This window comes from Protomyctophum parallelum, assembly GCF_964188405.1.
Source record: "Protomyctophum parallelum genome assembly, chromosome: 23".
NCBI lineage: Eukaryota > Metazoa > Chordata > Actinopteri > Myctophiformes > Myctophidae > Protomyctophum > Protomyctophum parallelum.
In genome coordinates this window covers 8,623,707-8,643,179 of record NC_139715.1, presented here as the reverse complement: position 1 = coordinate 8,643,179, position 19,473 = coordinate 8,623,707, and the positions used below count along the sequence as shown (strand labels likewise).

The 19,473-nt window shown below is 42.9% G+C and overlaps 1 protein-coding gene across 1 annotated transcript in view; it reads left to right on the top strand.

Annotated features, from left to right (window-relative positions):
* The window catches only part of LOC310854174 (glycerol-3-phosphate dehydrogenase, mitochondrial-like), a 37,525-nt gene extending 27,546 nt beyond the window's left edge, over positions 1-9,979 (top strand). The window contains exons 12-17 of the mRNA XM_083758707.1: positions 2,778-2,909; positions 3,513-3,671; positions 6,759-6,868; positions 7,252-7,330; positions 7,535-7,633; positions 9,251-9,979. Of these exons, the coding sequence (XP_083614833.1) occupies positions 2,778-2,909; positions 3,513-3,671; positions 6,759-6,868; positions 7,252-7,330; positions 7,535-7,633; positions 9,251-9,376 (705 nt within the window). The 3' untranslated portion in view covers positions 9,377-9,979. The remainder of the gene's footprint in view (positions 1-2,777; positions 2,910-3,512; positions 3,672-6,758; positions 6,869-7,251; positions 7,331-7,534; positions 7,634-9,250) is intronic.
* Positions 9,980-19,473: the final 9,494 nt, after the last annotated feature.

Sequence of the window (19,473 nt, the reverse complement as noted above, 5' to 3'; positions counted from 1 at the left end):
CACACACACACACACACACACACACACGCACTCTGTACATATGTCTGGTGCAAGACTATGGCCTGGAGAACGAGGTTGGTCACACACACACACACACACACACACACACCTCAGCTAGATAACAGCTAGACAACAACAGAGCGGGGTTCCCTAGCACTTAAAGCAATAAACATTGGATTTCCTCTGTGGGTTTGAGTATCAAGCCATATTGAATCATATTATATCCATTATGATATCGACCTACGACTCTATTCTACTGGGTGGATACATTTGATGTCATTTCAGCTCACTTTCCCCTTTTGAGTAAATGGAAATAAAAGGTGTGTGTTTTCATTACAATGAAAAGCACTGCGTGTTCAGTGGAAGGGTTGCTTAGTGCATGCACCCCTCATCAGTGGTGTAAAGCAGTGGTTTTCAACCAGTGGTCCAGGGTCCTTGAAGGGGTTCCAGGTGGTCCCCAGCTAAATGGTAGAGAGTTGGTAACCAACTAGACCCTTATAGATCTTTAACTCCTGAGAGCGTAAAATTCATTTTACACTCTCGATTCCTGCTGGGGACGCTGTGGGTGCTGGGGGCGTGTTCCCTCCTACGCGCCGTCAGTGCCCATACCCGAGGCGGGGTTGGCGAAAGGGCCTTTCTGTGTGGAGTTTGCATGTTCTCTCCGTGTCCCCTAGGGTAGGTACCCTCACAAAAACATGCAGTAATCCTGGTCTCTAAACTACCTCCCCCTGGCCAGCCGGGGTGCCTGATGGAGGGGAAAGGAACTGGTCGGAATAACGTGTTCCTTCCACATGCTACGTCCGGCCGGGGAAATTCCCCCCCGTCAGGTGAAAAGAAGCAGCTTGGACTCCTCATGCATAGAAGGAAGCATGAGGCCAGTCCGCTGCACCCCCAGGTTGGCAGAGGAAGTGTAGCGCCCAGGATTACATTAGATAATTGACACTGGGTGAAAAAAATTGGTTGAAAAATCGTGGGATAAAAATTATTAAAAAAAGAACAAGAAAAAAAAAAAACATTCTATTAAACGTCTGCATTACTTAATTTTCAATTAAGTCTACACAATTGGAATGTAGAATAATTGTATGCCTGGTGTCTCTCCTATGCTACCACATCAATACATCATGGACAAAATGTTGTCCAACGTTAACTAAATATTTTTTAGTTTAAATCTCATCACATGTTGGTCCGTGGCTCAAATGCTGAATAAATAATGGTCCTTGATATGAAAAGGGTTTGAAAACCACTGGTGTAAAGTAACTATGTACTCAAGTACTCTGCTTAAGTAAAACTTTGAGGTATTTTTCTTTTACATAACTAGATTATTTACGGTTTTCAGGAGTTTTTCTTTTGCTCTGCATCTCGTAGGCAAATATTGTACCTTTACTCCACTACAATTATTTGAAAATGTAGTTACTGTACTAGTTACTGTTTATTTTGATTATTATAACCACTTCAACCCTATATACATTTTGCCCATTTGAATATAGCCGATCTACAAACTCACAATGTGTCACGATTCCCGAAGCGACACACTATTTTGATATCATTTATACATTTGAAAACGTATGAAATGGGACATTCTGCATAATCAAAATATATCAAAAACTTTTGTACTCACATTTTGAAATTCGGACTTTCACTTATAGAGTATTTCTACATTGCAGTATGGATACTTTTACTAACGGTAAGTAAACATACAGTATGTGAATACTTTTTTCCCCCACCACTGGCCCTCATTAGGCCTTCTTGCCGCCACATTCTCTGGAAATATTCCTAAAAGGTCACTGTTGATATTTGGACAACATTTGCCCTTTTCGCAAGAAGTGGCGAGGAATCGCGATCTGAATAGCAAATAGCCAATCCCCTGTTTTCTCCTCCCAAACACAGGACGGCCACTTAGCGTTTAACTCTGATGAGGGAGAGAGAGAGTCCATCTTCAGATGTCGTCATGACATTTCACCGTTTCATCTCTGGTGGTCGTGATGGGGGGGCTGTCACGATTAATTGTCACACATTTTATTGTGTTTTTTGTCGTTGAAAGCTGGAACATCATGTATAAATGAATGGCATTTTCAGCGCTTTACAATGGTTCATTCATTCATACATTGGTAGGTGAAGCAGTCGAACAGTCGACGCCAGCGTCCTCACTTCCCACATTCACACACACCAATGGTGGTAAGCTCGCACCGACCGACTCATTGGAGGCAATGTATGGCCCTTTCTGAAACCAGTCCCTTGACTTGAAGTGCTCTCGGGAGGTTACCTCGTCAGGAAGTGCCCCTCCAGCTGAATCAAGTTCCCTTGATTAGGGTGCTGGGTATAAAATAATACACTCGCCCTCCTTGTGCAGAAACAGGAAACAGACATCATTCGTTGCCATGGTTACCATCATGCAATTGCGTTGCCTGTTATTTTGTTTGTACAGTTATATTGCATTGCATCGCGTATGTTTGTGTGACATGTGGATTTCACAGATTTTCACAGAATATTGGATGACCTGCTCTACCTCCTGAGCCATGCAGGACAGATATGACAAATAGCCTCAATATACAAATAAATTACTGACACATTTAATAACTTTATACTTCTTCGTATTGAGATAATCAATACTAGGAGCGGTGAAGGCATATTTATTACGGAAAAACAGTGGGGGTTTCATTTCATTTATTTTGGCAAGCTACAGTAGACTTGTCCAGTTAGACGGGTGCCAGTTAGTCACACTTTGACGGCTGTATCCTTTTATGACCTGTACTATTATGCTTCCCTTTGATTGGCAGGTGGCTCAGCACCTGGCGTCCACGTACGGCGGGAAGGCGTTCGACGTGGCCAAGATGGCCAAGGTGACGGGGAAGAGGTGGCCCATCGTCGGCAAGAGACTGGTGTCAGAGTTCCCCTACATCGAGAGCGAGGTACGAGGAGATTTCTTTATACACGTGGATTAGTTCTCAGTCACCACGGCTGATTTCAGTCATTCAGACTCCATGCAAGGCAAGAATATGCTCTAAAGCAGTGGTTTTCAACCAGTGGTCCGGGACCACCAGTTTTCCTTGAGGGGTTCCAGGTGGTCCCCAGCTAAATGACGGAGAGTTGGTAACCAAATGGACCCTTATTGAGAGAGTAACATGAAACCAAATGGACCCGTATGGTCCATTTGGTTTCATTTTACGCACTCAAGAGTTAAATGATTGTTAAATTAATTACTTAATTTTCAAGAAGTCTACAATTAGAGAATGTAGGAGAATTGTTATTTTGATCAACGTTTGCCTGTTATCTCTCCTGTGGTACCAACATCAATGCAGCATGGAATTCTGGGCAAGATTTTATCCAACGATAACAACATTCTTTAGTTTTGGTCCGTTTGGACCGTTGGTCCGTGGCTCAAATGCCCAAAAAAGAATGGGCCTTGATATGAAAAAGGTTGAAAACCACTGCTCTATAGGTCTATGGGCTACTTTTTGCCATCACTGTGATAAAATGAAAATGCCACTGGACTCCCTCCTCCCAACCACTAGGTGGTGTATGCCATCAAGGAGTACGCCTGCACCGCCATCGACGTGATCGCCCGCCGGACACGCCTGGGCTTCCTGAACGTGCAGGCGGCCGACGAGGCTCTGCCCCGCATCGTGGAGATCATGGCCAAACACCTGGACTGGAGCGAGGACCGGAAGAAGGTAACACGGGACCGCCACAAACACACTCTGAAACACTGTACACACCACATGAAACACTGACTCTCCGTTCTAACTGCCAGGTGCAACAAGCTCTTTTTTCGTTCGTTTCTGACGTTCTTTTGTTGGTTCACTCACTGTGTTTTGTTATGGTCGTCCTCTAGCTCCAGTTAGCTCATAACATTAGCTTCTGTTAGCTGCTGTTGCCACTCGCTCCGCGTTGCGGCGTTCAGCCCATCATTGGCTTAGGCAGCCAATCAATAATGACTAGGCCGTCACTAAAGTCGCCACAATAGTCGTCTTTACCCGTCGTCAGTAGTGGTCGGTGAAAATATAGTCCAGGCGCTTTTCAATCACCTGGCAAAAAGCAATAGGTATTATTAGTTTGTATGGTTTGATTTTAGTTTTAAATATTTAGTAACTTAACCCATTAAAACCAGGAAAGCCCCTGTGTCATTTTAGATTATCTTTTTAGAACAGTGGTTCTCAAAAATAGCAGATATACAAACTCACTGCACGTCACTTCATGCCGGGATACAAGATTCTACATGTAGCTATTTCTTTTACATTAATATAAGACCTTAATCAAATGTAAAGACATCAGACAAGACAAGATGACATCATGTTAAATGAAATGAAATAAATATCTGGGAGTACAGATCGATGAGGACCTGAGCTGGCACACGCATGTTACAACACTGTGTTCTAAGACACACCGACGTCTACACTTTCTCAGAAGACTTAGGCTTTTTGGAGTCAGTAGAAATATCATGTTGACCTTTTACAGAGCTAGTATAGAGTCAATCCTAAAATACGGTATATCCAGCTGGTTTGGCAATCTAACTGTGAAATACAAGTCTCAAGTAAGTAGGCTAGCAAACATGGCTGGGAAGATCATGGGCATGTCCACCCCACCCATCACTCCCCAGGCCATCTTTGAACAAGCAGTGGTGAGACAGGCTCGGAATATTGTATCTGACCCCTTGCATGTACTGTACCGAGAGTACGAGCTGATGCCATCCGGTAGGAGGTATAGAACTCCACGGTGTGTATATAATAGATTTAAACACTCTTTTGTTCCCCTGTCAACTAAAATGCTCAATCAGGGATTGCCGAATGCACTTTAATGACTATAGTTGCACTTTATCAAGGGAATGTGTGCAATATCTCTGTTTTGTGTATGTGGGTGTTTTATGGTGTTTTTTCTTTTCGTATGTGAACGTGTCTGTTATTCGTATGCAGCTGTGACTCTGTCTCCAAGACAAATTTCTCCCAAGGGAGACAAATAAAGATAACCTTGACCTTTATGTTAATGATTTTTTTCAGACCTCCAGTTCTAGGAAACACAGAATGGGGGGGACTTTTTTATTCTTTCCACACAACACCTCTATAGGTATATTAATGTTGAAAATGAGTGGTATTCCCCTTTAACCCATTCTGAACGGGCACCCATTTTGGTGTCAGCATCATGTTATGCTTCAGCTATTTAAAAATAGCAGATCTACAAGCTCATATCGCGCCACCGAGTGGCGCGATACGAGCTTGTAGGTCTGCTATTTTTAGAAAAATCGAAGAACGACTGACATTTTTAGAATCTGATCTCAGGTCAGAATGGGTTAATCAGACCAGTGTGTGTCCGGCGGAAACCTCGTATGAATCTGATCTCAGGTCAGAATGGGTTAATATGTTTCCAACACAAATATTCTCTTCTGGTGGTCCCTGGCACAAAACTATGCTTTACTCAGTCATGTGAGCTTGTACATCTGCAAGTTTAGTGTGTTACACAATGGTGTTCTGGTGTGTTGAATGTCCTGAGAACCAGTTTAGGTTTTGGTGTCCTAATCCCTGCTGGCCTTACAACATGCTGGCAGCCATTCTGCTTACATCACTGGACAATGGAGGAGTCCACACCCTTTATCCTCCCCCCAGGGGGGACTGTGCATGCGTGCGCATACTGTATATATCCCATTCTGACCTGAGATCAGATTCATACGAGTTTTCCACTGGACACACACTGGTCTGATCAACCCATTCTGACCTGAGATCAGATTCTAAAAATGTCAGTCGTTCTTCGATTTTTCAAAAAATAGCAGACCTACAAGCTCGTATCGCGCCACTCGGTGGCGCGATATGAGCTTGTAGATCTGCTATTTTTAAATAGCTAAAGCATAACATGATGCTGACACCAAAATGGGTGCCCGGTCAGAATGGGATATATGCGTGTGAATGTATACATCTGTGTATGTGTGTGAGAGTGAAATCCATGCCAAGGTGTGGACTCTGGTGTGAGACTCTGTTTCCCCTGGTGACAAAGGACCCCTCAAAACAATTTACAGGATGCTGATTTAACAAACTCCTAGTGACGCCAACCCTCTATCTTTCCTTAACCCATTCTGACTGTCGGCATCATGTTATGCTTTAGCTATTTAAAAATAGCAGATCTACAAGCTCATATCGCGCCACCGAGTGGCGCGATACGAGCTTGTAGGTCTGCTATTTTTTGAAAAATCGAAGAACGACTGACATTTTTTTAGAATCTGATCTCAGGTCAGAATGGGTTCATCAGACCAGTGTGTGTCCGGTGGAAACTTCGTATGAATCTGATCTCAGGTCAGAATTGGTTAAGGGGCAGAAACCTCTTATCTCCATATTAATCGTTTTTGTGTTTTTTCGTAAAATGTCCCACACTTGCCGAAGGTGTTGCAAACAAATGAATTCGTTCTACGCTAATCGGGCTGCTCAGACAAATTGAAACACGGCCGGTGTCACACAAAAGTTACGTATCAAACGTTTAAACGTTTACATTATACTGTAGATCTGCTACTTTTGCTACTTTTTTTTTAATTTGAAAAGTAAAAGTGTTGGACATACTGTACACACACACACACACAGACCATAATATGGTCTGTGTGTGTGTGTACACACACACAAACACACACACACACACACACACACACACACACACACACACACACACCATATAAAACAGAGAAGTGCCCAGTATAGAGCCCTGAGGGACTCCGGTTAACCAGGTATAGGGTTCAAGAAGTGGTTTCTAATAAATAACGATAATGGTCGTGTTCCACTCAGACGGAGCTGGAGGCGGCCAGGACGTTCCTGCACCAGGAGATGGGATACCGCTCGCGCTCCGAAGCGCTCAACAAGACCGAGATCAATCTGGACTACCAGGAAGTCATGAGGTAAACGATCACCTTGTGGCGCTGTTAGCCGAGTGGTGCAAGGCACGTTGCTACACACACCTGTAAGTAACCTTTTCATCCACGGCACCCCTTGAATTACACTGTTCATTTTTAGAATCTCATGTTGTATTATTATGGTACGTACAAAAGAATAAAACAGTATTTACCCCGCAGCCCTTTGGCAGCCTGTGTGTACTTGTCATTGACTACAGTTCAATTAACACCTGTAAGTCGCTCCGCTTAAGAGCATATGTTAAATTGTAGATACTGTAGGCTCATTTCTATCCATAACAACATCACTTTGAGGACCAGTGGTGCTGTGGAAAGACGTACTGTGAGTTTTTAGTGACGTGAAGTACGTTTTTCTCTTGTCTGCTTCACAGGTATAAGACTCGCTTCCACAAGTTTGACAAGGACAACAAAGGATTCATCACCACTGTGGATGTTCAGAGAGTCCTGCAAGTGAGTCTCTCTCTCTCTCTCCATTGACATTAGCAGATCCACAAGTTCACGTGTCACATCGCAACATGTTGTGAGTTAGTAGATCGGCTATTATCACTTGTTTGGGTTCTTATTAGTTCCAACTAATGAGCAGGAACCAATGATCTACAATATGTCAGTCAATGCACCATATCACCAGTCTCTCTCTCTCTCTCTGGTCATCAGAATATTAATCTCCAGATAGATGAGGACAGCCTGCATGACATCCTTAACGAGGTGGACCTCAACAAGAACGGACAGGTTGAGTTTGATGAGTTCCTGCAGGTATGTCATTTGTGTGTGCGTGCGTGCGTGCGTTTGTCTGTCAGTACATCCGTCCATCCATCCCTTCTCGCGTAACACAGAGGTAGCAGTTGAGTTCCATCAGAGAATCCCACACTTCCCCTTCCCTGGTCACGTCCCTGGTCACGTTGGCTCCTGAGGCGTTCCCAGGCCTGCTGTGTAGAGATATACTAGATGCCTGAACCATCCTCAACTAGCTCCTTCCTACGTAAAGGAGCAGTGACTATTCTCAGAGTCTCTCACGGATGGCTGATCTCCTCACGATATCCCTAAGGGAGATGCCGCTTGTATCCGTGATTTTGTCCTTTCCGTCATGACCCACATTTCATAACCATAGGTGACAGTAGGAAGAAAGCTTGACCTGTAGATCGAGAGCTTTGCCTTCTGGCTCAACAGCAAACATTCATGCCCGGTTTTCACGCTAACGGAGAGGTTTAGATATTTCCCCCCGGAGCGAGCATAGAATAGATTCTTTATGATAGACCATATGTTTTTAACCTTGTAGCACTCTGAGATTCCTTGTGAATGAAAGTGCAATATAAATAAAATTCATTATTATTATTATTATTATAACACCTCCTGCTTATGCTGCGTTCACACGGACAGATGCAAAAGATGCAAAGCTACACAGTGTATTTGTAGCTTTGTACCTTTGCAGCTGAAGTTGAAACCAGTTCAACCTTTTTGTAGCTTTGTAGCTGTCAAACATCGAATGTATCTTTGCATCTTCATGTCGCTGGCTTCCATTGAAAATGAATGGTAGACTGTATCTTTGCATCTGCCCGTGTGAACGCAGCACTAGAAGTCGGCATATGACTGTAGTGCTCGTTACAGCAGGTTTCGGACGGGTTTCACTTATAGTACCGTACTGTATATGTTACAATATAAGACAACTCTGATTATAACCTAACCCTAACCCCCATTTTTCAAGACTAATTTGTGGAAAACACATTGAAGATAAAATCTGGTTCTTCAAAAAATGTTTCTATAATCATTTTTAACCCATTCTGACCGGGCACCCATTTTGGTGTTAGCATCATGTTATGCTTTAGCTATTGAAAAATAGCAGATCTACAAGCTCATATCGCGCCACCGAGTGGCGCGATACGAGCTTGTAGGTCTGCTATTTTTGAAAAATCGAAGAGCGACTGACATTTCTAGAATCTGATCTCAGGTCAGAATGGGTTCATCAGACCAGTGTGTGTCCGGCGGAAACCTCGTATGAATCTGATCTCAGGTCAGAATGGGTTAAATAAATGTATTTTCATATCACTTCATATCACAATAGGGTACCATAGTAAAGGTACAGTAACTAAATTGAAAATAAACTGTAGTCCTTTGGTATTTATTATACCAGTTATACCAGTAACAATCAGTAATGTTAGTTCCAGGTACTAGGAACTAACATGACATGGCAATGTTGTTATGGGGACATGTTAAAGCGTGGGATACGTATAGACCTGTTAAGGTCCATTTGTTTCCGTTTATAGTACTGCGTTATTGGATTGGAAACCGCAGCATCGCCCACTGTCGGGTCCGGGTGGGGTTGGGTGTACAGGGTTTTAACGTGTCCCGTCTTGTCTTCTGTACAATGTGTAGTTGATGAGCGCCGTTAAGAAAGGCCAGGTGTCGGACAGCCGTCTGGCCGTCCTGATGAAGGCGGCGGAGCTGACCCTGGACAGCCGCGCCCCCATATCTGTGGACCGCAGCGGAGGCGGATTCTGAGAGGAGAGCGCTCTGCCCCAACGCAAGACAAAGAAACCTGCTCGCCATCCCACTTCTGGCACCATCCCCATCGCAAGAACACTGCAGACAGGCGTGATGATGAGATTTCCGGGGACAGAACAAGTCAAAAGGTGCACGTTTGTTTTGTTCCGCGCCTCGCAAGGTTGGTGTAAGGAAAAACATGAATGTGAGGGGCTCATATGGAGATCAGATCATTTGAATGACAATGGTGCAATCAAGCACGCTTTGCTGAGCGGTGAGATAGGAATTCGGTTGACTAAATGTATTTATTTATTTTCCCCATGAAATGGCACCTAGTAATGAACTGGACTATACTCTGAGGTGGGTTTGGGGGTGAAATGTTGATATTTGTTGCATTGCGTTCACACGGTCATCAGCAAGGTCGAAGGGCTACTCCAAAAACTCTACTCGCACTCTACTCTACTCGCACTCTACTCGCACTACACTCTACTCTACTCGCACTCTACTCTACTCTACTCGCACTCTACTCGCACTGCACTCTACTCTACTCGCACTCTACTCACAATCTACTCTACTCACATTCTACTCTACTCGCACTCTACTCTACTCTACTCTACTCTACTCGCACTCTACTCTACTCTACTCGCACTCTACTCTACTCGCACTCTACTCTACTCTACTCGCACTCTACTCTACTCGCACTCTACTCACATTCTACTCTACTCACATTCTACTCTACTCGCACTCTACTCTACTCTACTCTACTCGCACTCTACTCTGCTCTACTCGCACTCTACTCTACTCTACTCTACTCGCACTCTACTCTGCTCTACTCGCACTCTACTCTACTCTACTCGCACTCTACTCTACTCTACTCGCACTCTACTCTACTCTACTCGCACTCTACTCTACTCTACTCGCACTCTACTCTACTCTACTCGCACTCTACTCTACTCGCACTCTACTCTACTCTACTCGCACTCTACTCTACTCGCACTCTACTCTACTCGCACTCTACTCTACTCTACTCGCACTCTACTCTACTCGCACTCTACTCTACTCTACTCGCACTCTACTCTACTCGCACTCTACTCGCACTGCACTCTACTCTACTCGCACTCTACTCTACTCGCACTCTACTCGCACTCTACTCGCACTGCACTCTACTCTACTCGCACTCTACTCGCACTGCACTCTACTCGCACTGCTCTCTACTCTACTCGCACTCTACTCGCACTCTACTCGCACTGCACTCTACTCTACTCGCACTCTACTCGCACTGCACTCTACTCGCACTGCTCTCTACTCTACTCGCACTCTACTCTACTCGCACTCTACTCACACTCTACTCGCACTGCACTCTACTCTACTCGCACTCTACTCGCACTCTACTCTACTCGCACTGCACTCTACTCGCACTCTACTCTACTAATTGTGATTTTTTTCTAATTTTGAAATCTTTTGATTTTTTTTGGAGGTGCTTAATGTTGTGAAACGGATGCAAAAAAAGTACAAAAGTTGTCAGTTATTCACACCAGTCACCCGTGTAAACCCGTGAGTGGTCACTCAGCGTCATAGAAAGTAAATGAGCTGGTCAGCCTCGGTTGATGGCTGTGTGAACGCCAAAGTAGGTCACCTGTCTGTCTGCTTTCCTGCCTATTGAACGTGTATTCCTGATCTATTGTCGCTCAGCAGCACAGCACATCACGTATCCGTTTTATATACTAGATTCAAAGTTATCTTTTTTTAATATAGTATATATATATGTATTTGAAATGACATGTCATGCACTTCTGTGAGATTGTACTATGGCTGGCGCTTGCCGAACATTTATTTTCGGTGCCTGTCATGGCATGCTCATTGAGCTGTGGTTGTGGCGCCCTGTGATGCTGGAAGAGTCCCAAGCAGTGGTGGGAAAAGTACTTGCTTAAGTAAAGGTATCAATTTCACAATGTAGTATTGTTATCAAAATGTACTTGAAGTACCAAAAGTAAAAGTTCTCAAGTTTTCAAATGTATAAAGTTTCTTAAACATCCACTCTGGTGGATCCAGATCCACAAGCTCACGATGCGATGCATTGCATTGTGAGCTTGTAGATCGGCTATTTTTAAATGGACAACATGTACAAAGGGCTGAAGTCGTTAATGTATGTTTTGTAATAATAATCAAAATCTAAAAGTAACTAGTAACAAGAAATCTAATAAATGTAGTGCAGTATTGCACAATATTTGGATCCGAGTAGACGTAAGTAAGTATTTGAAATCTGAGACCCTCAAGTAAAGTACAATTCACCACTGGTCACAAGAACAAAATGCACCAATTTTAATATCGTCATGGTTTGGACTCATGATGTCCCAATGGCAACTGAGCATTACAAAACGTTTACTTCCATTGATTTAGTTTTTTTGGATGTTACACCTGGGCCCCTTTTCCACCGAAATAACGTTGGTTCCTTTCTAGATTCTTGGAACCTTTCACAGAAGAACCTTTTCTTTTATATTATAATTTTGTGCTTGCTTTTGCCATTGTTTTTATCGCATCTGTGTCTTCCAAGTTAACCTCTTGAATAGTGACATGCCCACATTGGTTCCCAGTTCAGGGCAAGACAAAAACAAGTAGGCCTATTATTTGGTTCCAGTTCCAAACTAACTTTTAGGGTTCTGAACCAATTCACTTTCAGTGGAAACAAAACAAGATTAGACGGGGGGGGGGGGGGGGGGGGGGGGGCTGGATAACGGAACCGGTTCAACCTTGGTCCCCGGTGAAAAAAGGGGCCCTACTGTACCGTTAAGTACTACTGAATGACTCTAGACTAGAGTATATCTTAACTTGAGCACATTGATGGAGGAGATGTTTCTGAATGCTGTCCTCTCTCAAGGCCAACCTGTTGTTCACCTGTCTGCCGCTAACTCCTTGTAAATGTAATGTAAAGGGAAGGAAGGTAACCCACGGACTACAGCAGTGGTCTTCAAACGTTTTGTGCCGAAGGCAGCACACATGTGGGTCAACATCTCAAGGCGAGCTTGTATTCCTAGTGAAAATAACCCATCAGCTGATCTACAACCTTGTAGATCAGATGATGGAATACTTTATTAACAGTTTGCAAAAAAAGTACAGAGGCACAGATATACAATAATGCTAAAAAGATAGCACAGAAAGCCCTGAGGGCTTGTTTCCATTGTGGTCCTGTCATGTATTCAATTAATCAAGAACAAAAGAACAAATACATTTAAAAAATTGCGTGCAAAAAGTATGGATATAGTAAATTACAAAATAATTAATAACTTTATAGTTGTACATATTGCAATAATAATTCAATAATGTGTGGTTGTCACAAAATCCCAAGGCTCACCTGGACGCACCTCAACTTGAGCACATGGTTTGAACCACTGGACTGAAGTCCACGTTGGCACGATACGCCGCTAAGGGACGGACCTTAGTCCTCCTTCTAAAGGAGTACAGGGTGACATCACGACCCCTGAACCAGTGATCATGTGTAAAAGACACTTTACTGCTGCGCCGCACGCACACACACACACACCTGCCTATGTGCTGCACTAAGTGCAATCTATTACTGTCCTGAGGTTTACATTTGAACGTTTCCAGCTTTATCCTGAATTCACAGCAGCAGCGGACAGTGGTATTCCGCTGCGAATACCGATAACGAATGTTTAAACTAGCATGTAGATGTGACCAGTGTTGATTTCTAAATCACTAAAACTATGACGAAAAATGTTCGTCGATTACCTTTTTTTTCACTGGTGAAAACTAAATGGCCTAGTGCAGAAGAGATCTTGAACCAAAAGACAAGTGTAGATTTAGTCGACTAAAACTAGACTTAACACTAAAATATTTCTGATGACTAATATATTCAAAAGACTATGACTAAAACTAAATCAAAATTTGCTGTCAAAATCAACACTGGGTGTGACATTAATGGAGATTGAGCGACTGTGCATCAAGATGGAGCTACTGCATGGCTTATATCCTACCTAAAATGTATAGGTTGTTTACAAACGAGCTGCCGGTGATGTGTCTCTGTACTTCTGCCTGCTTGTGAGCTCTCCTGACGGGCAGAGTTGCTAGCTTTGCAGAACACTCCCTTTTTTTTTATCATGGCGTCACTCGTACCTCGGACACACCGATTTGAGTGGAATCCCGAACTGTGGAATTTGGCTCACCGCTGCTGGGGTGAATTCAGCCTAATTTATGCTCTGTCACGCGATGGTGTGGTGCGGCGAGATCCTCTAATTTGATAAAACAGACCTGTAAAGAGCACATTCCGTACGCTCTTAATCCACTACACAAATCGATTCGCCAAAAATAGCTGATCTTTTGTACATCAGCTATTTTTGGTTGTAAGCTTGTGGGTCATCTCTATTCACCACCTCACGACAAAGCATCAATTGGGCTTTTTACAGTTACTGACTGTGTTTTCTTGGCGTAATTGCCTCTTTACCTCTGGCAAATCTTTCTAATATCTATTTTTAAAAGAGACATATTTATTCTTTAGTTTTTCGTATTCAATGTACACACTCTTAATATATTGCATATTTTTATATTTAGTTTAATCTTGGTGGTGGAATCTGCCATCACAAGAAAATAGGATGACATTTGGCACAATCTTGAGTGTTCTCGTTTGTTTTGATGAAGTGATTCATACTTTGATTATTTATGATTATGCTATACTATATCCCTATCTGAACTAACAGAATAGGAACCTATTAGAAAAAGATAATGTGTAATCCAGAATTTGTTTTGTTACTTATTTCTGTAATGTTTCCATTTTCAGCAGCTACACAAATGCACAGTATATCCCATGCCAAAGTATTGGGACAGGTTCACTATGTGATTCCATAGAAAACTCATAAAATCTTGCACACCATTACCTGCACTCATTGTCTTATCATCGTTAAAAAGTTAAAAACTAAAACTAACCAGCATTTAATTACCGGTAACCCTAGTCTCGGGTGGCCAGACGACCAGAGCTCTCTGCCTACTGATACATCCTGTGATATTTAAATTCAGTGAATGGGTTCGTTAGTTTATTATGGAAACCCCTTTGGGGGTTTTCACCTTTCATGACAGGAACCCCCTTTGGGGGTGGGTAGTTGTTATGTACAGTGTATATAGCAACATAAATGTTTTTGAAATTTCTTTGAATACATATTTAAAGTTTTTCAGAAAATTTTGATGGCATTTTTTTAGAATCTGCCTTGGGTCTAAATGGTGTTAAACTGAGTGGAAGCCATTTGAATAAAATTTACATTACTGTGGCTCAGGAACGTATATGCAAAGGCTAGGCCAAAGACAAAGGACAAGCAGTCCTTCATTGGGTTAGAATCGGGAACCGGAGGAATCCGACCCAACATTGATTAATCAGTTTTATCACACCGTCAGACGGTCAGACCTGGTTATGTGGACTGGTCTTTATACAATTACAGGACTACCATAAATCTGAGAGTGTACAAATGGAACCAAATGGACCCGTTAACACTCTGTGTTACATACCTTCTTTCAGGGTCCCTTTAGAACCCCCTCAAGTAACCCAGAGGGTCCCTGTACCACACTTTAAGAACCAGGGATCGTTAAAGGGAATCGTTGCGGAACTGGAATCGTTAAAATCCAAAAGGAATCCCAATCGCGTTCCTTCATTGTCTCCACCAAGCCGAAGGCATGGGGGGAGAGTATGTTTTGCACTCCGTCCGTCCGTGTGTTCTGTGTGTCCGTCCGTGTGTGTGTCCGTGAGCAGCTAATCTCGGCCACCGTTAACCCGGTCGATGCCAAATTTTGCACACACACTCCCTGGATGCCAACGATGAACCTCTGCCCCAAACTTTCCAGAACGGCCTGTTATAGCGCCACCAGGAGGCCGCTTTGTGCAAAACAAGTTTTTGCACAGTACACCTACAGATTTTGTCCAAACATCACGCAAATTGGTACACAGTCTCTCTAGAGCCATTCAACGAAACGGGTCTTTCAGATTTCTCAGACTCCATCCTGATTGGTTAAGATTGGCTTCCAAAGTTCATTTACTTTTGTTGCACTTTTATCCAACCACCAGATGAAGGCAAGCTATAATTTCCTACATTCCTATCCTGGTGGAGACCTGTGCCCAGAAGGGCACTTTTTCTAGTTATTGTACTGTAGCTTTGAGGCGTCGTATCCCATAGGTTGATTTTAGACTTACCCAGACTTATCAGAAATGACGTCTGGATACCTCGGATGACATGAAAAGCAGACCTTCTGCGACAGATCTGTACGATGATGCAAAACAAAGACAACAAAGGGTCATACTAATGATAATACACTTTATACACACATGGCAGCTTTCATACAGTATGTACACATTCACAATAGAATCATATAGTCTGTCGGGTGGAAGTATGTCCCAAACTGTTACTTTTCAGGATTTGAATTTAACCCATTCTGACCTGAGATCAGATTCTAAAAATGTCTTCTACATCCTGACAGTTTTCCATTATGACCTGAGATCAGATTCTAAAAATGTCTTCTACGTTCTTCGATTTTTCGAAAATAGCAAAAGCTCGTAATGGTGTGCACTTTTTTTTGTTTCTGCTTTTTCATGTGTCTCAGTCAATGCGACGGCAGCATAAAGGTGATGCATGTCTAATATTATGTGCCTTGATTTCACACAAATGTTATGAGATGGAACCATTTCTACATTTTTACAGTAACCATGCTCTTCTCAGTGTGTGGATAGTTCATGTTGTTAAGCATCAAAGCATGCAAAAACGAATGTAACATACAAATGAATATAAAAGGTATATCAAAACCAAGAACACAAAGCTTTATTTGGTGAAACTATTTGTCTACTGAATGCCTTTGCACTGTGTTATGCATCATGCGGTCCTTTGTAACGGTCTACAATCTTGTTTTTAAGCAGTTGTACTTTTTGTTTGCTTAATTAGTTAATAGTTTGTATACAATGGTGGTTAACTAGTTCATTATTTCAATGCAACTGACAATCCGTTCCACGGGTTAATGCCAGATGTAATGCACAGGAATAAAGCGCACTGTAAAAGAAAATGTGGTGGAATTGTCTTGGGGATGTTGGGCTTTCTGCCACAGAGACACAAGTCATTCCAGAGTGCCAATAATGGAACACCATAGTTTTAAATTAAATTACATTTTTATTAAAGTGTCAAACTAGTCATCTCAAGAAACCTTACATGGGGGGGGGCAGGGCACTACCGACAGAGATCCCACCCAGAGCAAGCAATTTTGTGACAGTGGTAACGAAAAACTCCCCCTTAACTGGAAGTTAAGCAGATCCAGACCCTATTCAGTATTTTAGCTGTGACGTGAGCGCCCCCTCCTGAGATACTTCCGGGTCCTACTTTTGTGTCGCTTTTGTGTCCCCATGGAGTTATACTGTGACGCTCCGTCGGACTAAATCTGAGACGAAAACAACCACGAAAGTCTAATTTTACCGCTTTCCTCGCAACAACAAAGCTGCGCTGCTCTCCCAAATCTGACAGTGACAGGCCGTCTGCCCCACATGGAATACTATCGCCATTTTATTTTATTGTGTCAAATAAATCCTCATAATGCAAACTAGATTCAACATACCTCAAGCCTGCACACATTCTAAATATACCCCAGAAATATTTGACCGATCAAATGGACTGTTGCCACCTTCAATAATAATGATAATAATAGTCTTTATTGTCTCTGCGGACGGGAGCTGGTGCCACTTGGACCCGGACGTTACGTAGCACTACAAAATGACGTCGGACTTAAATACTGAATAGGGTAGATGGCCATCTGCCCCCCCCCCCCCCCCCCACCGAAGGGGGGAGAGAGAGAGAGAGAGAGAGAGAGAGAAGGATAGACAGAGAGAGAGATGCAGGCAAATACAAGTACCTGTAGTAGCAATAATAATAAATGTAAATGTCTAAGATAATATAAAATGTTATAGCAATGATGTTGGATAACATAGTGGTTTGGTTGAGAATGTTAATATGATGTATCTGTCATGCTTTGCCAGCTCGTCGAGATCGAAAAGAGAAATGTATCTCCCCAGGACTTACAAACAACACTACACTAAAACAATGTTTGCGAAAATGTTTCAACATTTCTGAACATTAATTATTTTAGATGTTTTTCTTTAAGAAGAGAATATACATAATAATAATAATACAATGGTTTGACTTGATTTTGAACACGCAGGTAGAACGAAATGCTGCTCCCATGTTTTGTATAGGAAATGCTATGCATACATACAGGAGTACGTTTAGTTAAGGAGATGTTAAGGTTTCGGTCACCGATGGCCCTCCTCTTTGTAGGAAAAGGCTAAAAAAAAACACAACCTGCAACCCATAAAAAGGAGTCTCAGGTTTGTGTTTGTGCAACAGCGTTGTAACCGAACCGAACCGTCTGTCAGAGTGTCGCCGCATGCAGCTTCTGGGCACAAAGCCTTTAAAAGAAGAGCTCTTGAAGCTGCCAACCATCAGCCCCTGGGAAGAATAACATCACGGGCAACCCCACGTAAATCTATGACCCCATGTGTGAGCGTCGTCTTTGGATGAAATTACAGCTTTATCCCAGCCTCAAAGAGAATCATATTCCAGCTTTTTTACTGTAAGAATACTAATGAGAAAGGAGTCAATCTTTCATGCTAAAAAAAAACCCCAACGCAATTATCTCATTAAATGTATCCGGTTGCTCACAAAGCATTGTGAAGGGTTTTGTTTTCTCGTGTGTGTGTATGTCTTGTGTGGGATTTTGTCATGGGTTTGCTTTTGTCATGTGGCTGACTGCCATTGACATGATGGCATCATAACGGGCTGCGATGACACCTGGGAATAGGCGGGGGGGGAGAAGAACACCCCCCCCCCCCTTGTTTACCATAGGAAGAGTTTTATTAACCAAAACAAAACAGGATGTCTGCCCTTCGATAAAATTCAACACAGAAAATGTATATGCTGAAGCTATGATGCCTTGAGGTGTGTCGAGGATATCATGGTTGGAATTCACTGCCAGATTTATTATTAATAGTAATAATAATAATCTATGTCCAGTGTTCAGGTGGGGAACACCTCATGTGAACTGGTGGGATTCCCTGCAAAACTGGGTGGAACACACACCACTACCACCAAGTATTCAGTTTGTATTATGTTGAACGTGTAAAGTCTAATTTATGCTCCGTCGCACCCCCGCAAAACTCGCCGGGACTAAAAAAAAAAGCAGACCTACAAACTTTTGTGCGACACCGTCGTCTGACCGAGTACAAATTGGGCTTAAGTCCCTCGTCTAAGTCGAGAGAGTGAGAGATCATCTCAATGCATGCAATTGCAATGAGGAGTACGGCCAGTAGAAATGTGCTTGGCATATGATGAGCGCCAAAGCCCCTCATCTCCTCTGAGGATTAGTCCTGAGCCACGCCGTTTCTGCCTTTCTGCTGCATTCTAGTGTCCGTGAGCTACTAACTGAAAAGAGCACGGGGGACGGGGGGGACGGCTGACAGGGAAAGAGGGTCTTCAAGACACTCCTTCCTCTGTCTCTGTCCAATTGTCATTTTTTGTGGTTATCAGATGAAGGGGTTTTAGCACGAAATCTCTCTCTCGGTGCTGAATGCTAATCATCAGAGCAGTGGTTCCTAACCTTTTGCCCGCTCGGGGCTGCTTGAAAATCTCAAATGTTCACGGCACGTCAGATGGGTTGACTGCTTATTTTGATTGTATCCCGGCTGCAGGTATAGGGAAGCCACTCGGAGGCCCAGGTACTGTAAATTGGGTCATGGTAATTAGGGCAGTGGTGGGAGGTGTATCTGCGTGACCTAATCCTGTTGATCTTTCTGTTGCAGTGAGGCGAGGTCTTGACACGAGTGTACACGCCTAGGATCAAGATAAATTCTGTACTGTCTTGGATGCCTCGTTTTTAAAAGTCTATTGAATGGCCTCACCCTCCCTTTGGGAGATGGATTAGGGATGAGGTATACACTAAATGAGACCTTTATGAACGCTTCTGCTTTTGTCCTAATCTAAATAATCTAGGCATACAGTACCTTGGTGCTTGGCAGAACACAAAAACACATAAAAACAAATCAATGTAAAGATATTTTAAGGTATACTTCCAAAAACAGAATGAGC